This window comes from Sycon ciliatum, chromosome 6 (assembly GCF_964019385.1).
Source record: "Sycon ciliatum chromosome 6, ocSycCili1.1, whole genome shotgun sequence".
In the NCBI taxonomy this organism is placed as follows: Eukaryota; Metazoa; Porifera; class Calcarea; order Leucosolenida; family Sycettidae; genus Sycon; species Sycon ciliatum.
Window position 1 is genome coordinate 4,649,365 of NC_088648.1, and position 24,903 is coordinate 4,674,267.

At 46.3% G+C, this 24,903-nt stretch overlaps 2 protein-coding genes across 2 annotated transcripts in view; both read right to left on the bottom strand.

Annotated features, from left to right (window-relative positions):
• LOC135819215 (uncharacterized) overlaps nt 1-8,114 on the bottom strand; it is a gene marked incomplete at its 3' end in the record, with an annotated part of 105,672 nt that extends 97,558 nt beyond the window's left edge. Inside the window, 1 exon segment of the mRNA XM_065332380.1 lies at nt 7,828-8,114.
• LOC135819214 (uncharacterized) overlaps nt 1-24,202 on the bottom strand; it is a 29,812-nt gene extending 5,610 nt beyond the window's left edge. The window contains exon 1 of the mRNA XM_065332378.1: nt 24,074-24,202. Coding sequence (XP_065188450.1) covers nt 24,074-24,152 — 79 coding nt within the window. The 5' untranslated portion in view covers nt 24,153-24,202. The remainder of the gene's footprint in view (nt 1-24,073) is intronic.
• Between the last annotated feature and the right edge of the window lie 701 nt (nt 24,203-24,903).

Below are 24,903 nucleotides of genomic sequence, written 5' to 3' on the forward strand. Positions count from 1 at the left end.
CTTACAACCAAGATTCGACTTATAACCGGGAACTATCAGAATCCTACAAAAAATGACCTGCCCTGCATGCATGAGTGCACCATGTGTACACATGTTTGCGAGTTTATTGGCCTTTTTCAAGGATTGGGACGTTATACTCTCCAATAAGGAATGTTTACATGATTTGTTGATGTGTTAGTAGCAGGGCGTGCTTGGTAGTGCTTCGTTGGGTGAAAACTTTAAAACGCAGAATTGAGACCTCCGGATATGGGGGTCGACCTATAACCGGGGTCGACTTACAACCGGTAAAATACGGTACATGCACATGTATATCCAGTCAAATGACCCTGCGGATAAGGAGACCACGTTTGTAAGGTCCATCGAGCGGCCAGCTTAGACAGGTTCCACTGTATTTTACATGCCTACTCCACGGGGGAAGAGGCAACAAGCACTCCATGAAGACAGAAAATGGGGGAGGGGGGAAGGGTATGGACTGCAAAAGCCAGTGCTGGTCAAGCAAGAAAGGGAAGGGGGGTGGGGAGGATATGGGCTGCATAAGCCAGTGCTAGTGCTGGTCAAGCAGATTTCCACCATTACTCCAGTGTACAAGCATGAGTAGATCGGACCCACCCTCACAATGTACAACTACAAATGATTTCCTGTCCTGGCCTGCTCTCGGTACGGAATACAACCAACAGCAAAATCACCCACTATGCCGCAATCCCTTGGCCAAAATTAAAAAAAAGAATAGGAATCTGTAAAATAGCCTTGTCTGCGCTCAGTTCACAATTGCCACTGCGGACCAGTGGCGCTCAGATGATAATTGCCACTGTGGACCAGTGGCCCAGAAAATAGGCCGAGCACAACTACTAGACTAGGAGGCTAGCAAACCTATTGACAGATCTGCCAGTTAGCTAAGGCAGGAGGGGTTACTAGCGGTTAGAGAGCATGGTTTCAAACCAGTGCATCGCTAGCCTAGCGTGCTACTACCGTTAAACCTGTGTTCGCCGGACCCTGTACCAAGCGGAATCCTGTACAGACTGTCATGTACCAAAGTGCTGTGGATCGAACGTGCACCCCTGGACTAAGCGGAATCCTGTCACATCAGGACAGTTTCCGCTGCACCACGGGCGTACGGTTAGGGCACGTTTTACTGTAGCACCGAGCTCTCTGCAAGAAACCCCGTGGCACACAAGGACACACCGTGTTTGTGATGCCATCTCTCACTCTGAAAACCACTTGTGTTCCAGATGTGCAAACATGGCAGGGAACATATCTCAGATATCAACAAACAGGAAATACTGATGACAACCCGAGGTTTTGAGTGTCGCATTCGGGCTCACATGCACACATCACTTAAAGGTCCACCGGCCTTACGATAGCAAAAGAGTATAAATTGTCCGTTCCGGCGGTCTTGTATTGTGATTTGCATTGCGTCTGTATTCAGCACGCTGGTCAGAACAGATTACTACTTGCCAGGGTACCCTAAACCACAATTGTTATGTTCTACCCAATGAAAACATGAGCACACGACAACACGACTGGATTCGAGTTTACTTGGTGTCGTTCTGACTTACAATACAGTGTAATCAAAGCATACAAAATATCTGTAGAAAGGAAAAGGACATAATGGATACGAATTAAGAGTAACTGTCCACCACTGTAACTAGATACTATATTCCTTTCTACATTTATTATTGGCCCAACATCCGAGTTTCAAAATACAAAATATAAAAAATTAAAATAACTGCAGAACATGAACTTACACTACGGCTGTCCTAACCGGCAGGCACGACCTACATGTAACCCACATTCACACCACACAGTACGCATTACTGGGACTGTGGTGGTGCATACACCACACCAGTCCTACCGCCAATCTCCGATGCTCTACTGCATCGCTCACGTCCACAACTGGCCTGGCCAGTGCCCAGCAGAACGATGTGTGCTCTCAATCAGTTCTCTCAATACAAATCAAACCACAGCGGGGACAAAGGTACTACAATTTAAAAAACAGTGCCGACTTTCGCACATACAGTGCTGCTCGATGAAATCCAGTCGCGCCACTCAAGTATGCGCCTTGCATCATTCTGCAGCGCAGTGTTGGCAGGTCTAGGGCTGCACAGCGCCCGGCGCGTACTTGAGTGACGCTGTGACAGGATTTCACTGAGTAGTAGCACTGTACTGCTTCTGCACACACGGTTCAAGTTTCAGCTTGGCACTATACATCGCCTCCAGCACAGCAACCAGTTCTCTATCTACTCTGGTGGCTATATCTGTGTTATCATGCAGCCTGGTACTGGTGACTGCCCCAGGTAACCATATACCGTATTTTCCGGAGTATAAGCCGCATACAGCAGCGCTTTGGCCGAGTGGTTGTGGGCTTGCCTGCGAATCACAAGGTCCCGAGTTCGAGACCCGCGCTGGGAGCAGGGAGCGTGTACTGTGCTAACAAATGCGGTGATGCATGCGTGAACCACTTGACATGCAGGGAACTGCGCTGACACCCACGGTCAACTGGGTACTCACTACTCGGAGTGAGGGTAACATGGATGCAGCTAACGAGGTTCGCCCCCTTGTCGGGCATTGGTTGTGAGAGTTACCACCTCACCCTCGCCGTTAGGAGCTGCGTCTGCCACCCTGGTATGACAGGCATGGTGGTGGCCTGGCACATGCGAAACTTCTTAAGCTGGTCTGTGTTTCTCAACGCAATTGTATAGCCGGTGGTAACGCGGACGTGTAAACTTTACTTTTTTACTTTATAAGCCGCATTGGAATAAAAGCAGCACCCAGATTTTGTGTCACACAATACAGACATCTATCTTGTATATCATGCTTCATTTGATCATCGTAGTAAAGGCCATACCAACTGTGTTTTAGGTGAACTACAAGTACGAGTAAAGCGCGGCTCATACTCCGGAAGATACGGTATCCATATCTCCCAGTCCCCACCAGCTTGTGTAGCAAGTCAAAATCCGTGATCACCTAGTCAAAATCCGTGATCACCTTTGTGCATGGAAAGTTGGCAAAGCACCACAACTGGCCCAGCACAAACCGGCATAGTAAGGGCCGGGTTCCACTGCGGCTCCGCTGCATGACAGTGGTACAACAAACAAACAGCAAACGGGGCGTAACCCACGGTGCATTTGAAGTGGTTCCCCGGCTTTCAAGATTCCACATGCCCAGTCGGCCTACAGCCTAGCAAAACATGACCCTCACACCCACTGCCGGGGGCAGGTACATTTGTCCAAGCAGACACACAGTCAAAGTGTCTTGTCTAGCCACGTTCGCATGACATGGTTGCGGTGGCGGCAGCGGTGGTGGCAGCCAGTACTGATTGGCAGGATTGGCTGAGTCATGACGTGGATAAGAGGTCCGGTATCCAGTGCATAGAACACTGGCACTGGTACATACATATACCCGAGTAATGTTGGGTACTACAGCCGGACTTTTCCCTGTGGAAGCCGATGTCAGCGCTAGGCTTCTATTCAAGTCAGGCTTCTAGTCGAACCGGGTGTTTCTGTGTATGTCAACACTGAAAACAGGCATATGTACCACCAGTGTATCTTGAAAATCAGGCTTGTAATCAAAACAGGCTTCCATACGAGACACTGACAGGCTTTAATACAAGACATTACAGTGTGCAGGACCAGTCCAGGGGCTCCAAACCTCGCCTCTACTCACCGCAGTCATACAAATTCGATCACCCGGCAGGCAAGTTCCCTGCACTGATGTTACAAGCCCGACTCTTAAAAACGTAACTGTCTTGACATCATCACTTTCCAATAGCTAAAGTTAGCTGTATCGGTCCTACGACAACCGTGGACTTAGTCGACCGAGCATCACGGCAGACAAGTACGTCTAAGTCGCTGGTTTTGCTTGTACACGAGGGAAAGGATTTCGTACGACTGAATTACACCCAACACACCAAGCACACATGTGCCCGCACACACTCCAGCATTGCTATAATGTAGTATCCAGACAGTCTGTATTTTGCCCTTTCTGAAAAGGCTCACGGCTCTCTCATGAGACCCAGCCAGAGTGAGTTTTCCGCATCGATAGGAACGCCACTACACTCAGGATAAAAGCACAGATGCTGCTCCTAAAGCGGTGGGAGGTGAGTAGATAATATTCACCGCAAAGTGGTCGAACACCGAAATCTCTGTCTCCCTAGTGCCAGGCCCCACCTGTATACCTTATTCTCTTTTTCGACTATACAAAACTCACTTCCATTCTCTGTTATGATCTTAGGCAACTGCAGCTGTTTAGTTATTCTCCTTCAAACAAATACCTGCCCCCCCCCCCCCCCATGGCAACACGATATAAGGTTTGAAAGAGATAGCGGCTCGGGGTGAAACGAAGGTCTCAATTTGCCAAACGAACCTTTTCCATCAAAACGAACAAAGGTGTCGACGGATTCTTTTACCAGTTCACAGTTCCTCTTGAAGCATCGTGACTCTGTGCATGTGCCCTACAAAGTACATGACTGTGCGCATATCTACTGTGCAGTCACCACAATTGGCACGCCTATAGCTTTTGCGCTGCGCAGTTTGCACCCCAAACTGTCCAAGACTACTTCTGCACACCGTGGCCGTGAATGGCCACGCTCAAGCCCAGTCCGTGGCCTACTATGGACTTGCAGTGGCACCTACCTGGAGCCAAGTGGACACAAAACTAGTCGACTGTACAAACTACAGTACAGTAAACGTGTATAGAGGGAAGATCAGTGCATGTGTGTGCAGAAATCATGTGTCGACCTTCTTTTGAATTGAAAACGAAGGTTCTTCGAACCTTTGACACCTTCGTTTCACCCCTAATAGCGGCACAACGAGTCACAAGTCAACAAAATGTGTGCATTTGTAATAACAACTTTTGGGTCTAATGGGATCCACACAGAGCATTGCGAAGTGCTGTATGTGGTGGGTAAACCCCTCTTGTTACATGCTGTTGTGCACTCTTCCTCTGCCAACATGCAGCAGTGGGTTCCCGGCCGGGAGAGCCTAGGTCAGTCAGTACCAGTTGTGTGCTGCCGACGATCAATGGCTTGCTGGGCCAAAAAAGGCAGCACACTAGCGATGTAGGATACAGCGACCCTGACCCAAGAGCCAGGGAAGTTAGGGAGCAAGAACATCATAATTTGCATGAGACTCAATTAGACCGAGTTCTTTGCATCCGTAGGAACGCCACCACCCTCTAGGATCAAAGCGCAGATCCAGCTCCTAAAAAAAGCGGTGGGTGGTGAGTAGATCAGACCCAACGCCACCAAATGGAGAAAGACCGAAAATCTATTCCCTGCGTCCATGTTTCCCCGTGCCAGGCCAAACGTTTCCAATAATTGTGGGGAACTAGGGAGCAAAGCTTATATTAATTTTCATAATGCACTTGTCCATGTCATCTTGTTGGATGATATCACTCCCTGGTCCTGATCTTCTCCAGGTTAAAAAAACTATCCACAGGTGGATTTCCGAACTCCATGCACATGTGAACTCTGGTTACGTTTCCCGGTGCCACGAACATGAAATCCGTACACAAAATTAATAGACTCGGTTTTAAAAAACATACGAGAGTTGAGTTTTCTTTCCCTGTTGATCTGTGTATGCGCGTGCGTGCACGTACGTGTGTGTGTGTGTGCATGCAAAAAATGAAGAAAAAAAAATGTTCTACTCCCTCCCTTTGAGTATACCACTGTGCATACGGCCACAACAGTGAAGCTTCAAATTGCTTCCTGCCGCATTGGAAGACAAGCTCTTTACAAACGCAACGGCGCATCCAGACCTAAAGCGAGACTTCAAACTGCTCGCATGGGCTATGACCGGTGATTGTGCTTGTACAAACTCCGCTACCCCATATCAGCACCGGACGTACGTGTATAACCATGAGAGTTGTAGCACAAATGTGGCCTCATTCTATGCCCTGTAGTTCTTGCTAGGTCCTCCATTCGTATAATTTTTTAACAATGCATTTCTGTGCATTAAAGTGATATACCCAGCAGCAAAACAAGTTCCTGTTTCGACTATGTCGCAATTGAAATCACGAAATGCGAGATCTTCTTTCTGAGGGCCCTCGCTGTGAGTGCCCATCTGCGCCATTGTTGTGACCGCACACAGACATACAGAAACACACTAACTGCCACGCATTACATGCATGGCCGTGTACAGGACAGCATCCGCTTACACAAAACTCTCCAGGGGATGTATACGGCAACGCTAGTCTGGAATACGTACTGGATATCCAGGACACGTGTCTTCGTACGACATATAGGGGTTTAGTCAAGTGTGGGCTGCTTTAAAGGGGCTGCAGTGCTTTTAGGCTCTGTGTGCCCTGGGTAAGCCATGCACAGCAGTGCGACACAGTTTTGAGCACACTCCTGTCGTAACCCACCTCGGCCCCAGGCATGCCAGGCACCAGATAGCCTACGCCATTGAAGTCACATGACCACAATGCCCAGCTACAGCACATGCCCGGTGTGCATATGTGACGCATACTGGCAAGCTGATCCTGATCGGTGGTGATATGTGGTAACTGGGCTGTTCATCACTAAAGTTGTGGACCCGGGTTACCCCAGCTGTAGCCTGTTACGTCTAGCATAGCTGCGGGAATAACTTCTCTTTCGTCTCCCCAAGGCTGGGGAATAAGCAATAAGAACTCAGGGGACGTGTAACTGGAAACAGGAAGGTACAGGACAGGTGTGTGTGTGTGTGTGTGTGTGTGTGTGTGTGTGTGTGTGTGTGTGTGTGTGTGTGTGCCAACCGTGTGGTGTAGACCAGGTTAAAATTAGTGGCGGTCAATTCATCAGCCTTGCAAGCTGTTGAATGGCGTAATCCCAGCACAAGTTGCTATGTCTAACATGGTTTGTTCCCTATCATCGCTTCAGTCAGGAGTAGGAGTATGAGTGTGCGCGCGCATATGTTGTGTGTGTGTGTGTGCGCGCGCACGTACGCACGCACCCATGGGTATGTGTGCATGCATTAGCGTGTGCATATGCGAGTGCGTGTTCACGGTTCCGCCATTCCCCATCTAATATGTGTACGCGGCGTTCCTTTATTTCTACTCAATTAAATTACTCTATTTGGAGTCCATGACATGAGATACAAGTGGGACAACATACGTACGCACACCACCTAACACAGATACATTTATACAAAAAAATGTTCCTTCTCTTTTCTTTTCCTCATCTCTTTCTTGGCTTTAACATTTTTTTGGTCGATATCTTGGAACTAGACAAACTTGCCTTTTGGTTCATCGACCTTACACCAACCAAGCAACGAAACTCTGGGCCACAACAGCAGCAATAGTATAGTTGTAGTGCTCCTTGCGCTGCTACGGAACGGCTCGTCATCACGAACGACGACACCGCGGCTGACCTAGGACTAGGAGGAAATACCATGGGCTATATACAGTAGAGTAGACGGTACAACACACTCCCGCACCACCGATCCAGGATTCGCAGCGGAACTTCTTTAGCTGCTTCGCTGGGAGCAATTTCACAGACAAATCTCGACACCGTAGAACAGGAACTGCACCTAGGTCAGATGCTTACTGGAACACAGTGCCACGCGGCGCGTTGACATTAATTTTCACAACGGACACCCTGCCTTGGTAATATCCAGCCCGCGGGGTAGACTACCTCGTGGTGAAAAAACAAACATACAAATCGCCAGTCGGTGCTGTGTAACAATATCGACTAGACTGCATAGCTAGTTTATTGATACACAGAGGGTTCCTAAATCGATTTGAACGGAACACGCGCCTCTCAATCTCTTCCATGAAACACAACCGACGCACAAAATATTTTTGTCCAACTCATTGAGTAGCACAACGCGTCTGCCACATTGTCGCTGCACTTACCTAGTAGTAGTAGTGGTAGTAGTAGCTAACCGACCACACACCTCCATTCCTCTGCCCATCAGCAACAACATTCACAGAAATCTCCTCGACAGCTGCACCAGGCCAGCGGGTTCCCACTCCCAGCCTTACCAAGCCAGCACTCTGAGATTTTCTGCAACACATGGATGTTGTGACCATACCCTGCTCAACGTTCAGAAAGACTGCCAGCGAAGCCGCCGCAGCAGCAGCGATCTAGCCTGTTCGCTGCAACGAAGTGTCAGCTTGACGCGGAAAAGCTGCTGCTGCAAGTGATGATGATTTTGTGCGAACCACGTCGGGTCGGTAGACTCACTGTCACTCAGTACCCGATCGGTGTTATTCACGCTACAGCATACTGCATTCATGATCACCGTGTGGGTAAAAGCTGGTGTACATGCAAAATCTGCGTTCACAGCGTCAGACTCGACATACTCAAACCAGTCAAAGGCTGTTGCTCGCGTTCTCACTGACAGTAAACTACTTCTCACCCGGTCGGCACCAGGATGACAAAGCGGATCTCGTGTTAGGTTTGGCAGGTATAGGGATACCTGGCCTGGGTACCGCGCTCGACTATCCGCATTCTACATGACTTGTCATGTCAGTCTTTGTACTACTTTTGTAGTACGATTGTGTTATTTTTCATGATTTTTATTTGGACAGTGCAGTGTACATCAATCGTCGTGTGGCAGATGTGGCACGAACTGTACAACAATGCCAATGCCACAAAGTAGCAAAGGCTGAAGATTGCAGAGCGGCATCAACGTGCAAACAACAAGCGCACAGCTGTCGCACCCGCGCAGCTTGACTCGTAGAGCCGCTAGGTGTGATGAGTGCACTGGCAGGATCTATAGTACTGGGGCCAATTCAAAAAATCGAACTCTAAAATACATGCCTTGACACATGTTGGCTAACAAGGATTTTTCGGTGTTATTTGATAGATAATGTCTTCAAGAGTGTCTTGGCCCAGTATGGCGTGTCCAATCGCGTCCAAAGGTCCCGAAATCACCCTCGATAGGAATACAAAATTGCCGAAAAAACTAAGTTCTCATCGGCTATATTCAAGCATTTTCAAGACTTTCTCGGTACTATATTGACTGGACCTGGGAGTTTTTACCCTTTTATGTGCCAGGAGCTATAGTAACACCGTACATACACAGGATGCGAACCGACGCGTACACAGATTTTGTGCGAGAGTTGGAAAGATTGAGCATCAAGTAGTGTAGGTGTGACATACCAGAAATGTGTTACCTCGTTTGGACACTTTCTTCGAAGTTTTGCATTGACTCGCTGGCGCTTTTGCTGTCGGAACGTCCACGAATGGATCGATGCTAAATTCAGCAGAACCTTCATTACAATGTCATCTTGGCTCCCCGGAAAAGTAAGCATGATTCCAACAAGGAGCAGCACAACAATTATGTGTGGAAAGCAGGGGAAAGTCATCATAGCTTGCCAAGCCAGTTGTAACTATTCATAGGACTAATCTACAACCGTGGAACGTTTCAGACCTGGCTAACTTCATCGGGCTGGAATGAAGGCATCTACTTTGTGAGTACTGCTGCACAGGAGGTGTTACAGTGGACGAGCATTTGATTAAAATCTACAAGAGCGGCTAGTGTTAGTACCATGATTTGAACACACCGACCGTGGTGATCAGCTACCATTTGCACAAAAAAAAGCCTATTTACCAGCTCAACAGCTCTAGGACAACTGCCTTAGGAGTGCCATGCTGCAGTGAGAGGGAGTAGCTATGTGGTGTGGAGTGTTACAAAAACGAAATCCGAGTACCTGGAGGTAACCTATCCCAATATGCAACACCAGCAGTAGAAGAATAATTTCCTTGTCACAGAATTTGATGGCTGGGCCTAGGCAGTGTGAAACTGCAGTTATACTTATAAAACACTAACTGCAAGAAAGAGTCCGATGTCCAATGTCATGGCTTGTCTCTCCTGAACTGATCACGGCACGTAGTTGATGCGATTCAAGAGCGGCGGTGAAGAGGGAAAACAAGTTCATATAATACCTCATGTACTAGTGGCTAAAGAATTGTCCCTGACAGCAGAGCCAATAGTGATGGTGTAGGTGGCGGAGTAGAGATGGGCTCAGCTGTACGGCGCAGAGTTTCCAAAGCTCAGACGGAAGAACAACTTCAGTTAAAGTGAAACACATGGAAGTGAAAGTATTCGCATCACAATGTTGGGATGGATCAGCTTTTTAAACTGCAGCTATTCACCTGTGAGCGTTGTCCAACTGCAGCCTTGAAGTCTTTTCAAAGCATTTTTAGTATAGTGACAAGCTAGCCAACGTTTGGACTGTTTAATATCTACAAGTATACAAAGGATTTTGGTATTTTCATTTTCATCATTTTTCGTTACAGCACTGCCATCGCATACAAAATTAATAGTGTTGTCCTTCTTACATTGCTGCGAGATCTATCGTATTATCTCCACGTACTTCGAGTAAATTAGTTCAGGTTGCAACTGTCCTATAGCACTTCTTTCCTTAGACTCTGACAGCTTCCTACCACCTTTTTCTTCTCCTGTTAGTACTCAGTGGGTTACAATACCTATTCTCTCAGTTGAAGTGTAACACCGAACCGTCTGACGCTTCTCTCGTGTTTGCAGTCTGATAATAATGCATGCCTGTAAATAGTCTCATGTACCTGCTAGCCGCACATGCATGTACACGTACCTCAATGCTAACATTCGACGCGACATGTAATAATACATGTACATGTCCAATAGCCAAGTTTCACTGCACTTTGGAAATTTTGTTTTGACACTGTAAAAGTACAGTACTTGTCGCCGTACTGTATCTACTGCTTATTCTGAGCAAAATGAGGTGCTACTTGGCCATATACATGTCAGTAAAAATGGATATAGGAGCAATTCTAGTTAGGTTGCCATGGTAATAACGGCCTTTTTCTATTTTGATGTTTTTCACCATGTTCGGACACAATTCGGCAATCGAAACCTATGCCATTGTGTTCAGGAGGCAAAAACCATCCAGGAATGATCATAAAATCCATGTTAGCAAACATGTGCCAAGTAAAAGTGAGAAATTTCAAATGGGCCCTAGGACTACTAGGATTAGGAATCAATCAGGTCTTGTCTCGCGCAGCGCCGCGCGCCGCCATGGCCTGGGCTACATCAGTACATGTCAAGTGTCACACTAGACATACACGTAGTCTACAACACGTCGTAGATCTACAATGTACTAGTATTTTGTATTTGTAGGGAAGATGAAGGTCACTATGTACATGACATGGTGGAATAATTACTTACAAGTACACGTATTTTAAAGTGCGATTAATAGTATGTAAGTGAAGCGGACATTACAAAATGATGAATGAGAATACATGTACATGTATCTAAAATGGTTGTTCCTAATCGATTTTCTTGAGACTATTAATCATCAGGGAAAATCGTCTCACAATAGAGGCTATACGGAGAAACAAACTACTTATAGGTTATCGGATAGTGGGAAGTATACAAGGTGAGGTGTGAAAAAAAACTAAAGCGGGTTTTTTTCACACCTCACCTTGTATACTTCCCACTATCCGATAACCTATAAGTAGTTTGTTTCTCCGTATAGCCTCTATTGTGAGACGATTTTCCCTGATGATTAATAGTCTCAAGAAAATCGATTAGGAACAACCATTTTAGATACATGTATTCTCATTCATCATTTTGTAATGTCCAGGCGCGTTAGGCCTTGACGGATTATGCTAGCATAATTTTTCGCATAATTCCTACCAGAATCGAATAATCGCATAATTCGAGGCAAATTGCATACGAATCGCATAAAATTGTAATAATCCGCCTGTTCGCATCAAATTCCATACAGTTGTACATGTTCTACAAGTACAAGTACAAGTAGATGCACTAGGAAGTTGTAGGTTTACGACTCCCTTGATGATGTCCAGTCCACTACAATCAGTGATGGTCGTAGCCAGGTCGGACGATGCGTTGACCCCGTTGAACTTTTGCTACTACAGTACAACGCCCTCTACAAAAAAATTCCCTTGTTATTTTGCACAGAACCATTTTGCATTAGCAGCATATGTGAGCATAATGCGGCATAATATGGTAACTTTTACAATAAAAATAGCATAATTCTGCAATTTTTTCAGCAATGCGAAAAGCATAATTTCACGAAAATATTAGCATAATCCGTCAAGGCCTAAGGCGCGTCGGAACGACTTCGGAAGTGGGGCGGCCATGGAAGGGGGGGGTCCGGGGGTCGTCCCCCGGGAAAAAATTTCAAAAATTAAAGCCAATTGCAAGCATTTCCGGGCATTTGGTGCCATTTCAGTGTACGGTAACTAGTAGTAGTAGTAGTAGTAGAATTTATTATTTTGATAGAGAACTACAATGAAAGACTTTTTGATTCTGCAAAAACCAAGAAGATGCTACGATCGGGGACAAACATTACCCTCCCCCGGGAAAAAAATTCAAAAATTGAAGCCAATTGCAAGCATTCCCAGGCATTTGGTGCCATTTCAGTGTACATGGACTTTTGATTCTGCAACAAACCACGATCGGGGACAAGGATTTGCCACGTTTGCGCTGAGATCATCGAGCTTTGTTGCAGTGTGCTAAAAAAAAAAAAAAAAAAACGGCCGAAAAAGTGGGGCGGCCATGGCTGCCCCGGCCGGTGCGGTTCCGACGCCCTTGATGTCCGCTTCACTTATACTATTAATCGCATTAATAAAGTTATTGTCTCCTCGTCGCCTTTTCAAGTACACGTATACATGATGATTGTATCTCATCACTTGAAAACACCGTCATTCCGGCAACAGGCTCTCAGCTGCACCAAATAAATAATAACTTTGCCAATATTTCGCCCACTGGGCATCATCAGGGCATTGCCTGTTGCCGGAATGGCGGTGTTTTCAAGTGCAAGAAATACGCTGCAATGGAGTTTGGGAATTCTGAAGAAACGCATTATCTCATCAGTCCAAATCAAAATTTTTAATAATAATCCACAGAAGAAGTGGGCGCTACCCCAGGCCGGCGCATCCTGGCACGTGTGGTCGATCACACGACAACGCATCCACACTGGCACATGTCCTGGTGCATGATACTCATGGACATACCGGCGCACGTACAATAATTACATGACTTAAAAATGTCTTTGTACGATAAAAGTTTTTCCTACCATTTCAGCTGCCATAATCATGCCCGGACCTGGAGTGGAGGATGTGCCATCAATGCTATTGATGGCACCTCAGTGGCATCATGTGGCACTGACAGCACAGCTGCATCTGCGCAGGTTGTGACGTCACTCGCCGGCTAATCACTGAGCTAGGGAGCCAAGGACACACAATACGACTCTAATGTCTCTAAAAATAAAACCGGGATGGGAATTCCGGAAGCGCGACTCTGATGATCTATGCGTATCCACAGGACGGAAAGGCAAACACCAGAGCTACAACAAATGTACAGCGCCGGGATGGGCACTGCGGCTGGGCCTGGTCAGGTTCCGATCATGACACCAGAACTCGTCACTAGAGCTGTCACAGTACACTAACTGTTTGGTATTGTTGTTCAACTCCTATTTTTAGTTCGCATCACAAACAGGTAACCATGCCTTCTTGCATGAGTCCGACTAAGAAGAAAACATTATGCAAGAAACGGAATGGAACGATTGTCAACTAGCAGAGGATGTTACGATGATAAGTAACGAAACACTGGTCAAGACTATTAGTATTAGTAGACTGAACGGTTCATTATGATTGTAGTAAGCAAAGTAAACTTAGCACGTCCGCGTTACAAGCGGCTATGCGTTGAGAAACACAACCAGCTTAAGGGGGTTCGGGACAGTTAGCCCCAAAAATTTAATTTCAACATCAGCCCAATCTGACATCAGGTTTGAATAGGTACAGCCTTATATTTTCGCTTAGTAACATCAGTTTTTCAATTGCCCGAATAGGTCTTGCCAAAAACACAATTTTCCTTGATGACACAAAATAACACAAAATCCCAAAATTGATGAGAAATCGACCATAACATCAGTTAGGACAGAAAATATGACATAAAATTTTACAGATCGTTCGAGGTATTGACTAAGATGATATCAACACCGAAAAATGTACACTTTGGTTGATGATGGGATCCAGGTCGTCATTTCCTGGAGAAGAACAAAAAGACGCAAAAAATGAAACTTTGAATATTTTTTGCAGCTTATTTTTGAGTTTGCCCCATATGTGGATACTTCAAACACATTCTATAAGTGGGTTGGAACAGGTTTACCGCGGCGAAAATAGGGGTCACCGTGCATATTCTGGAGAAAAATCCAAAAAACTGTCAAAATTTGCCTAAAATTGGTAAATTCACGTATCTACATGTATATTGCTTGTACTTCTCTGCTGCTGCTTTGGTCATAACTTATCAGTGGATTTTTGGCTGTTAATAGGTGTTGCATAAACTCACTAGAACCCTCGCCGTTCAGAACAATACAAGGATGGAATAGCTGAACTAGTAAATTTGCCGGAAAACCCTGGGTGCACGCATTATCGATAGGTACTTTTCTCCATGATTACTCTCCTGTTGGCACTTGGTTGTGATACATGTACATGTAGCTATGATAGCGCTTAGCACTGCCCCATATCAAACTACAATGAAAGCTGACATGTTGGAACGAATCAGACAACATTGAGTCCTCTTGTTCTTCAACTATGCGAGCTAAAACGTGTCCCCACACTGGCAAAGATGATGGTATTTTATGGTGCGCACAAACAAGTGAAGCACTGTGCCACAGGGCGTTCCTTACAGTTGGGTTGCTGTTGGTTCTTCGCTAGGTGTTCAGCCACCACTAATATAATCTTCCTTGAGACTGTCACCCGCTTCTTACCTCCGACTTGCTCCTTCATCAGTCTGGAAATGGCTGGCTCACCACTTCGTTTGTAGGACAAGACAAAGTGCTTCATCACCAACCCACTGGCAGCTGCCCGCACTGCAACTGATTTAGAGAAGCACGTTGCTTGGACCAACGGTTGAAGGGTGGCCAGCCGCTTTTGCTGATGTTCTGCAAACTCCATCGCCGAACATGCTGATGCAAAAGTGACAGAGTGCTACAGGATACTGGCATCAGGGTGAGCTTCGACAATTTCAGCTAGGGCCGCAACATCCGCAACAGCATCATGAGCAGCGAACTCATTCCCAACGATGAACTATAAATCAATCTGAGGCTGTAGCTTGGGAGCTCCGGTATCGCGGTTTAGGGATCAGAGTGTTCACCAATCACAAAAATGCACACCATCGACACACACATCCGTGCACACATACACACACACACACACACACACACACACACACGCACACGCACACACACACACACACATGCATGCTCTCACACGCAATAGAACACACGCGCGCGTACACACACATACATTCACGCACGTGTGCGTACCCACCCACATGCATGTGCACACTCATGTGCATGAGTGGAGATGCCCGCATACACATGTAACACCAACATGCCCTGGGAGCGGTCATGCACGTGTGTATAGTATGTGTGCGAGGGCACGTCCACATGAGCGCATATGCATGTGCATGTTCATACATGCATATGGTGCACACATGCACAAACATGCAGGTCTATGCAAACACACAGACGCTCGCGGCCGCCGCGCATACAGTGTGCTCATACATTTCCATAGCCATAGGGTGGCAATGACTCCCAAATATCATAAGTAAATCTTATGAGATTGAAAAACGCACTTACCCAAAGCAGCTTTGGTGTTGCTTGTGGAAGCACGGGGGCCAGGGTGTTGAGCAGTTACAGGGCTATCTGTATCTATAAAATTCTCCATCCCACACTGCTGACACGGAATGACAAGTACGCTGCCCAGGCCGTACCTCTTCTCTTCAACGCAATCAATGAGCGCCAGAGGTTTGCCACATCCAGGATTCTGGCACGCAGACAATCCCACAGCCAGATACCTGAGATGAACGATTCGTCGACCGTGAAGAGGGGCACTGAACGACCTCTTCGCGGGAGTCGAATCCAGTGGCGTTAGTGATGGAGATAGCCCTTTCCGTTTTTCAGGAACTCGATCGATCGTTTGAGTTCGCGAAGCGTCCCCCTCCTCTGCTTCTTGCATCGTCCAGAACGCAGAATGAGAGGCCGCGTCGTGGGTGACGGATTACTCTCCCGCGTCTTCATCTCCAGGACACGTCGGCAGGAGAACCGAGCTATCCAAAAACCGCCAATGTCAAAACAAATCCGCAAGTCCACTAGTGGCTGAGCTTCTTCCTCCAAATCTTGTCCCGACTCGAGCACTGCGAAGTCATGGCAAACTATTTTCTGTGCATGATCGCGTCCCATTTTTCCACTCCGAAAGGCATTATTTTTCAGAAAAAAAATTCGGAAATCCAACATGGCGCTAACCGTCGCGAACCTCCTTAAGGAAGTTTCGCTCGTGCCAGGCCACCACCATGCCTGTATCACCAGGGTGGCAGATGCAGAGCCTACAATGCTACATGTAAATACTGGCGAGAGTGAGGTGGTAACCATGGTAACTCTCATAACCAATGCCCAACAAGGGGGCGATGTGCAGTACTAGTTCATGATCATGAAGTTAAGAATGTAATAGTAAAGTAGTTCCGCCAGTAGCTCTCCTCCAGTCCTTCAAGGAAAAGTGCAACAAGTGTCTGCTGCACCTGAACTGGCAAACAGCCACTGACGCCCTATGAAACGGTTTAGACCAGCGCCTCACTAGCAACCTCCCCCCCCCTCCCCCTTACCACAATGTGATGTTATCTTTCACTCTGCTTCTCTCACGACCATCTACCCATTGTCCTCGTTCCTCTCTATTATTCATTTCCCCTCCTCCTCCCCTCCTCATGGTTTTACTGCATTGTGGCGCGCTTTGTCTGCGTAGACGCCCAGACCTTTAGGGTCGGCAGAGCAGCCTGGCCCTGCCACCACTTCTCGCACATATTCGGGAATATAGTGGACTTTCGTATAAAAAAACTAAAAAAAGTCCACTCAGCAGGTGACTTGCCTGTCCCGAGGCACTGATTTAGGCCTTCATCTACGTATACATGTACATGTACATGTACATGTACGTATACATGTACATGTACATGTATACGTAGATGTACATGTACATGTACATGTACATGGGTTGTGGCTTGCGGAAGTGAAGGTTTTGCCAGGGCGCACGGCTCCTCCTCCGTACTTGGACCAGGCGGCCCCTCCTCCAGCTCAATTGAATTCTACATTTAATCGACGGTGGAGCAGAGAGGAAGGCAGTGACCAATATGCCACGTCCTCCAAGTTCTTAGACAGCACAAAATACATGTCCACAATACTCAATACGTACATGTAAGTGGGTATGCCAGTTGTCTGATGATTGCCTTAGCATTTAGCTACGTGCATGAAACGCAGCGTTACAACGTATGCATATATACATGTATAATTGGTGGAACCATTCTTTTTGACCTTTGTGCAATACTCAATACATGTTTACATGTATTGAGTATTGACACAATACATTGCACACGGATCTTCTTTGCAGATTGAAGTGCCAGTGCCCATGCCAAATGGGTGGATGATGGGGTAATGAGGTGTGGGGATAATTATTGATTATTGTGCTGCTACTGGGCATGTTTCTTGATCTGAAAACTAATGAGATACACACACGTTATGGTTTACCCTGTGTAAATCCAATTCAGGAGTGTCGGTGAGACATGCCGTTTCAGGCCATCAAGTAATTACTTGATTAAGATAGGGATTGCTCCAGTAGCAACGGGTGGTGGGGTGCTGAATTTCTCTAGCCACGCTGCAGTAATTCGGGTGCAGTCCAGGAGAAGAGAAAGAGGCAAGCAGCAGCAGCAGCTCCAGGGTAGGCTCCGGCGGATTATGCTCGCGAAATCATGGAATTATGCTTTCATGGATTCTCGCATTATGCTCGCAAAATCCTCATATTATGCTTTGGCACGTGGGGATACATATTGACTTTGTTGCACTTATGGAGCCTCAAACTTCGGGAAATTGTGCCTTTTCATACTTGCAAGTGGCCATAGTACAACAAAATACATGAATATCCCCATACCAAGATGACCATGCAAGCTAGAGGTCAACATGGAAAGGAGAAAACATGACTTCTTCTAATCATTACTGTAAATATACAAAATTTCGGCGCTGCAAAATTTCGGCACTTCACGATTTTTGACATTTCGGCGGCGATTTATTTTCGTCGTGGGGTAGAGGGCATGGTATAGTGCGAGAGATGCTGTGAAAAATTTCATCGGCGTTTTAATTTAGGCGTTTTGGGTCGGTGCCGAATATAGCCGAAATTAAATAGCTGCCGAAAAAATAGCTGCCGAAAATTTGTATATTTACAGTAGTTGATTTCTTTTGTAATTTTCATTGCCAAATTATTTTGAGTTACCTTTGAAAATTGTCATGTTCAACTGTCTTCGTAATCGTCATACTCGTCCAACCGATGTCACCCTCACCCTGGGAATAATCAGCTCATCTCTCCCGTAGCTCCTACTCTCCTTCCACCATGACCAAACATCAACTATACCTCATTTATTTAATTATTAGAGCAATAACCATAGCTTGCACAGTCGAAGGTCTCCTCCAGCCGCTTCTTTGCACACCTTTGCGGAAAAGTTGCGAAGTAGTTGTTTGTGAAAATGAAGAAAGTTGCGATTTCTTCCAAAACAACGGAAAGTTGCGAAAAAAAGTGGTGAGCATCTTTGGAAAAGGGCTACTCCGAACCCTTTACCATGCAGACCACCCGCACTGATCAGGTGCATTGCACACAATTGTGAAGCTTACATACTAGAATTGGGGTACAATCATGTAGTTATGCTCCTACCTCCAAAAGGATGCCAAACTATGCTCCAAATTTTCAACCACCAAATTATGCCAATAATCCGCCGGTGCCTACTCCAGGAGCACGTTCAATTAAATAATTAAACTGGTGCTTGCGGTGAAGGCACACCCAAGCCCAACTTGTCAGGTGTGGCCAACAGAATGATTTCCCTCAGAAGACTAAAATCCATAGCAGCGCCCTTCTCGTGTTTTTACTAGACTGATCACATTTTACATTGTGCAGTCAGACCTCGCTTAACCGTACACATCTGTTTGCCACAAAACAATATCCGGATAGGCGAGGGAACAGGATAATCGAACACACAGACATACTGTGTGACATTGTACATGTAACTATTGTAAGTTATGCATGACATACATGTACAGGTATGCATGACATACCTGTACATGTATGCTGTAAATCGGTTACCAGAGATTTTCTTCCGGATGGCGAGGGATCCGGATAGAAGTGGACTGGATAAGCGAGGTCTGACTGTACATGATACAATGTGTACTGTACACTGTTGTGTCTGACACATTCACACGCCCAGGGCTACAGTTTGTCAGTTTGTGAGTCGTACATACATGTACAATGCACCTTTAAAATTTAATATGATCGATGGCCAACCACTCACTCAACATTCCGTGACTTGGCATCTTCAAAGAGTACACCAGGTATCCGGGTGCGTGAGTGTATGAGTAATTTGTAGTGATGTAAGGAATATTCGAATTATTCGAATATTCTAGAATACTAACACCAGAAAGAATATTCGAATGCAGGCGGCACTATTCGATATTCGAAAATTCGAAAAATCGGCACTTTTGGTTTTGTTATTTAGCTCCAAACTTGATCCCCTGAACAGTATTGAGGATGACAGTATCGAAATTATTTTCTGAGAACTGTGAAGCTTGTTCTTGGGTAAAATCCGCTCTGTAACCAGTGGGAATGTGATCTGTATGCAACATGAATGTTGGGTCTGATGGAGTGAAGTGATCGACTCACATCACAAGAATAATAGAATATTCGTTCGTTTGGCAAAGCAATAATTTTATTCGAGAGAATATTCGTTGAAGAAAACACCATTCGTTACTAATTTGCCAAGTCTAGGAAACCAAAACCACCAGTCCCAGGGCGCACCCAGTGTTCCAGGCTGGCATGGAACTCGGAGTTGCGGGTAAACTAGCCTGGCTCTGCTGCTGTGTGATGGTGGAAATAAACTGTACCATCACAGTAGGTTTTGGACATGAGCCAGCCAATGTTGGTGTTGCGGCGGTAGGAGCAATACCAAACACTGGTCGTCAGACTAATCCCCTCAACCCAGCCATTAGGCACCCAGGCGCGTACGCAGGGTCACCTCTAGGGGGGTTTCCAACCGAATCCCAAACAACGAGTAACAAAGTGGGTGTAAGTGTGTTAGTTTTAACCCTTCCTAAAGAGCCCTAGGAAATTTTCAAAATTATGCATTTTTTCGTGTTGTTTGGATCATAACTTCAGTTCTACTCACTCAATCTTCATTATCTTGGGCTTCCTGGAAGTGGAAAGGTATCAGGGAGAGAATGAGGTCGACCCTGATAGCCAGGACACAGTACAGTCATGTACATATCCAGCCCTATAGGCTATAGCGGTAGAGTGCAGCGACGGTGCGAAAAATGCCCCAAACAGGCCCAAACGCGTCCTGCTCCAGCGATTTCGTTTTTCTTGATCGCAGAGTTTCGAATTTTTCCTGTGTACTCTTGAAAATATCACAAGGGAAGCCCCTGCAAATTTGAGCAAATCAGCGCGACGAAAATCTCAAATTCTCGATACTCAAGTCGCACTGCGCGCTTTTGAAATTGCCGAGATCGCGGCTCATTTATTTACGAATGATTTATCACACGATACATTGCTCGCAGCGCTTCACAAATTATTTCAACCGACAGCTGAGAGTTTTCTATTCGACCTGGATATTTGGATCGTTGGATTTGAGCGAGATTTGACTGAGTTACGATCTTTTGAAGTTTTGCATTCTTGCCAGATCGATCATCATGATCATGCGCCCTACCAATAAATGCCCAAAAACGTTGCTCGTTTGGAACATTTGGGGGGGGGGGGGGTTCCGGGCAACGGGAACCCCCCCCCCCCTGCGTACGCGCCTGGGCACCGCATCTACAGCGATGTTATTTTGAGGTGAGGTGAGTTCCCTCCGGAAGGAAGACTAAAATGCATAGTAAAGAAAAGGACCAAGGAAGTACAAGATACGCTATAATGTCCACTCACACCACCAGTTACTTTTAACAATTAGCTCATGCTCATGCATGGCTCTCTATCCGAGTCTATCCTTGCACACTAAAATATAAGAAGAAAAGAGGACCAAAGAGCTACAAATCCCGCTATAATATCCACAAACACCACGCATCCACCCGGGTCTAACAAAAATAATTATATTACTTGGTCCACGTCCGCAATATTGTCGCTTGTCTTTCAGCTTTGTCTTGTCACACTGAGCAGGCAAGAGCAGCGTGGCGCACAAGAAAGTAACCGGCTACTCGGAATCAGTTCTATTTTGCAAAACAGCCCAGATCGCTCACCTCAGGGATCGCTCGCCAAGCTGAGATCACAGTTCCCTCACCTCCAGCTCAACGCTCGGAGTATCCAGCGCATCATAGAGATTTGAAAGTACGAGTTCTGTATGTGTCGTCATCATTCAAAATAAAATCTTGCAAAGAACGGTGACTGATTTTAACCACACAGGCAGTCGTGCTGCCCACGCGAAGTCCTATAGAGAAGGCGACCGTCACGATCGATTTCCCTTTAGAAAATAGCCAGGCAGCAGAGAGGAAGAGAGATGAGCTTGCGAAACGAGAGAGTCGATCTCGAGCAAAAATATTTGTCACCAGCTCCTAGCGCAGAATAAAGGCCAATATTCAGCTCTTGTGACCAGTTAACTGCATATTAGACCTCACGAATCGACATCGACAACTCGTAAAAAACGACACTTTTCTCATTCAACATCACAGGTCGTTATTATCAAGGTTGACCGCATTCAAATCCTTGCATTGCCTTGTGTTTCTGTCATCAAGAGGATGCATATCCCCCAGGAGTGTGTGCAACTGCACACATGCACACACACACGCACACACACACACGCACACACGCACATGCACACACACACACACACACACACACACACACACACACACACACACACACACACACACAACCTCTATTTAGTGGTTTGACAACGGCAGAACTTCACGCTCCGGAGATAGGCTTCAATAGGCCACGGCTTGCCGCAATCAGTGCAGCGTGACCAGCAGTGAGGTGAACCCAAAGCTGGGTTGCACACAATCCTGTGTCTATTATGCACAGTGTGAAACTTTTAATTACGACTATGGATGGGTCTTTCACATGATGTAAAGTTCTGAAATCGCAGACACAGAACTCCATAGGCTCAACGTATACTTCTGGTGCTCATAGTCTCTTGCAGGCACATTCTACCGGACCTGATTATTGTCTTGAACTCTATCGGAAGTGAACATTCGTGAGTTGACACCGCTTAATCATACTAAAACGTTTCCGACAATGTATGCTCTCTGCACAGAAACAGAAGCCTTGGAACTTCATGCGACGGACTTTGCGGAGCACAACCTTTCCAGCAACCACTGTTGCATCAGGTGCATGAACTGTGACCCGGACTGCAAAGCTGCAAGCCTGACCCAGTTCACATTACGTCGATGCATGACCGGGGTACGTGTGTCTGAGACCTACACACTTGAAAGAAGGAATCAAAGCGTTTCTGCTGCTGCTGCTGCTGCTGTGCGTACTAGGCTCTGCACCTACATTGAGCGCTCTCATGAGCAACCATAACTCTTCTCGGTGAGCGGGTGTACATGTACATGTACAGTACAACTCACCAGATCCGGAGACATCCCTAATTCGGGCATGCCCATCTACCAGGCACCTTTCTGGCCCATTTTAGAGGCACACAATTGGCAAGTTCAACGACAAAACGGCCCCAAAAACTATTGATTGTCATTGCAAATGTTTACTCGCATTCAGTAAGTATGTATTTCCTGAGTTACAGGCAATTCCTAGTTACGGGCAGTGCTCGGTCCCAACCTGCCTGGACTAGGGAACTTTTACTGTACATCTGCGTGGTCTACTCGCATACATGCACATGCACAAACAACATGTACAGTGTTGCTCAACGAATCCTGTTGCGTCACTCAAGTACGCGCCGGGCGTTGCGCAGCCATAGACCTGAAAACACTGCGCTGCGGAATGATGCAAGGCGCGAACTTGAGTGACGCGACTGGATTCGTTGAGCAGCGCTGTGCATCTGAGTGCACCCATACACGCGCAGAAAGCTCAACTCAGGCCAGTGAAATTCGATCTCATGGACACAGACTGGCAGCACGTCCAAGAGCTCAAAAGAGTGTTGGAGACCGCTAGAGCCCTGTAGCCCAGCCAGTATTCAAATCGCAATGTCCAGTTTTATTGATCAGCAATTTACCTCACTCATGAATACAGACAAAGAGTATGGGTAAAACATGCCATGTTCTCGGCTGCGTTGGTAGAATTTCAGGTGAGTGGAAGTCTGGGATTCCAAACTAAGTATAGTAGTATAGTATAGTATTTATTCATATTTCCCTTGGGCAGTCCCCACAGACCTATGGTCTCCTTATGGGATACCCTAGCCAATCTAGGATTGCGATACGAAATTGACTCGGTGAAGCAGCAAGGCGGGCCGATGCCGGAACTGAGTTCTAGCGGTCAGCAGCCAAGTATCCAGTTTGGGTTTGGTTTCATCTTGCACGACTGAAATAGACTGGCGGAGTTTGTTGGGTACAGTCGAGGATCAGTGACAGATGCTTGCTTGACTAACGTACTAGTAACCATTTTAAAGGGAACTTACTAAAGGCTAAGGAAAGCACACGGGTGTCTGCTTGCAGCCTTGCACCAGTTGGATGGCCACGTCGACAAGCAGTGCGTGTCCAAAGAACGACCAGTGAACACCCAGGACAAAGAGAGCACACTGGAGTCCGTGCTGACTAAACCCCATGCCGGCAGCCAGCCAACTGTTTGTGTTCAACTGCAGTGCACATCTACGTCTTTTAGTCACCGGATCTACGCTTTCAGGCAGCATCGGTGTACTAATATAACCGGATACCAGCTATGCGTCACAAGTACAAGTACTAAGAGATCAGTAATTGCTAGTTGCCTTTGGCCCTACTTGTGTAAGACTGAAGGAGTCGATGGTACAAATGTCCTATTTTAGGCATTAGTACGGATGCCCCCGTGTCTAGCAGCATAGCTGTCCGAGACAGTTACATATTGTATCGATAAACTCAGACGTAACGTGACACTCGAAGCAGCATTAGCAAGCTACGAAAAATGTATACTAAGTACTTCACTTACCCTTCTTGATCTCTCCTGCCGATGGCCGCCGTTCCTCCCCCTCTGTAGTTGTCCGTACTGAAAGGTTGTCGCGGAGCATTCCCGATATTCTGACCAAATAATTCAGTGACTTCTCCAGAGCTGGTGGCATTGAAAATCGAGCTACTAAGCGAGGGCGCTTCAACAAACGAATATAGCAAGTACTTCGTAAAGACTACACTCGTATGAATGCAGGGAGTTATCATGGTTTTCATTGGAGTGAGACGACGACGTCCAGTTGTCGTTCGGGGCTAGCAGGAAATAATTTAGTTGGATTATGCAACACGTCCAGCCTTGTCAACTATAACTACACGTCCGCGACCTTTGAACCCGAGATTTGAAAGGGTACGCGTTCCAGCATAGTGCACTGTACACGATGTACTGTAGATCTAGTACTAGCTGCTATTGTCGTAGTAGAAAACAAGTACAAATTCAATTTTTTCGGGGTAACGACCTCTTTTACGAGCAAAATGAAGTCTATGGTTGTGAAAAAAGTACAAATAATTAAGGGGAAGTGCATCGATTTTTCGAGTATGGTCCAGAAGAAAGACAATTTGATATCGGTTCGAATGGCATATCTCTCTCTTCCATACGATAAGCCAAACTTGCCAAATCGCCAATTGTATACTCACGTTGCCATAGCGACCAGCGCAGTGATGACGTACGAAAGGCTTAGCTCCACCACAGAAGGTCGATCACTGCAGAATTTGGTCATTTTCAATTGGTTTATTGTATTCACGAAGTGAAAGAAGGGCTGTGTTCAATGCTGTAAGTGCAGTGAACTGTTTGTTAGTAGTCCTCTCGGTTGTGTA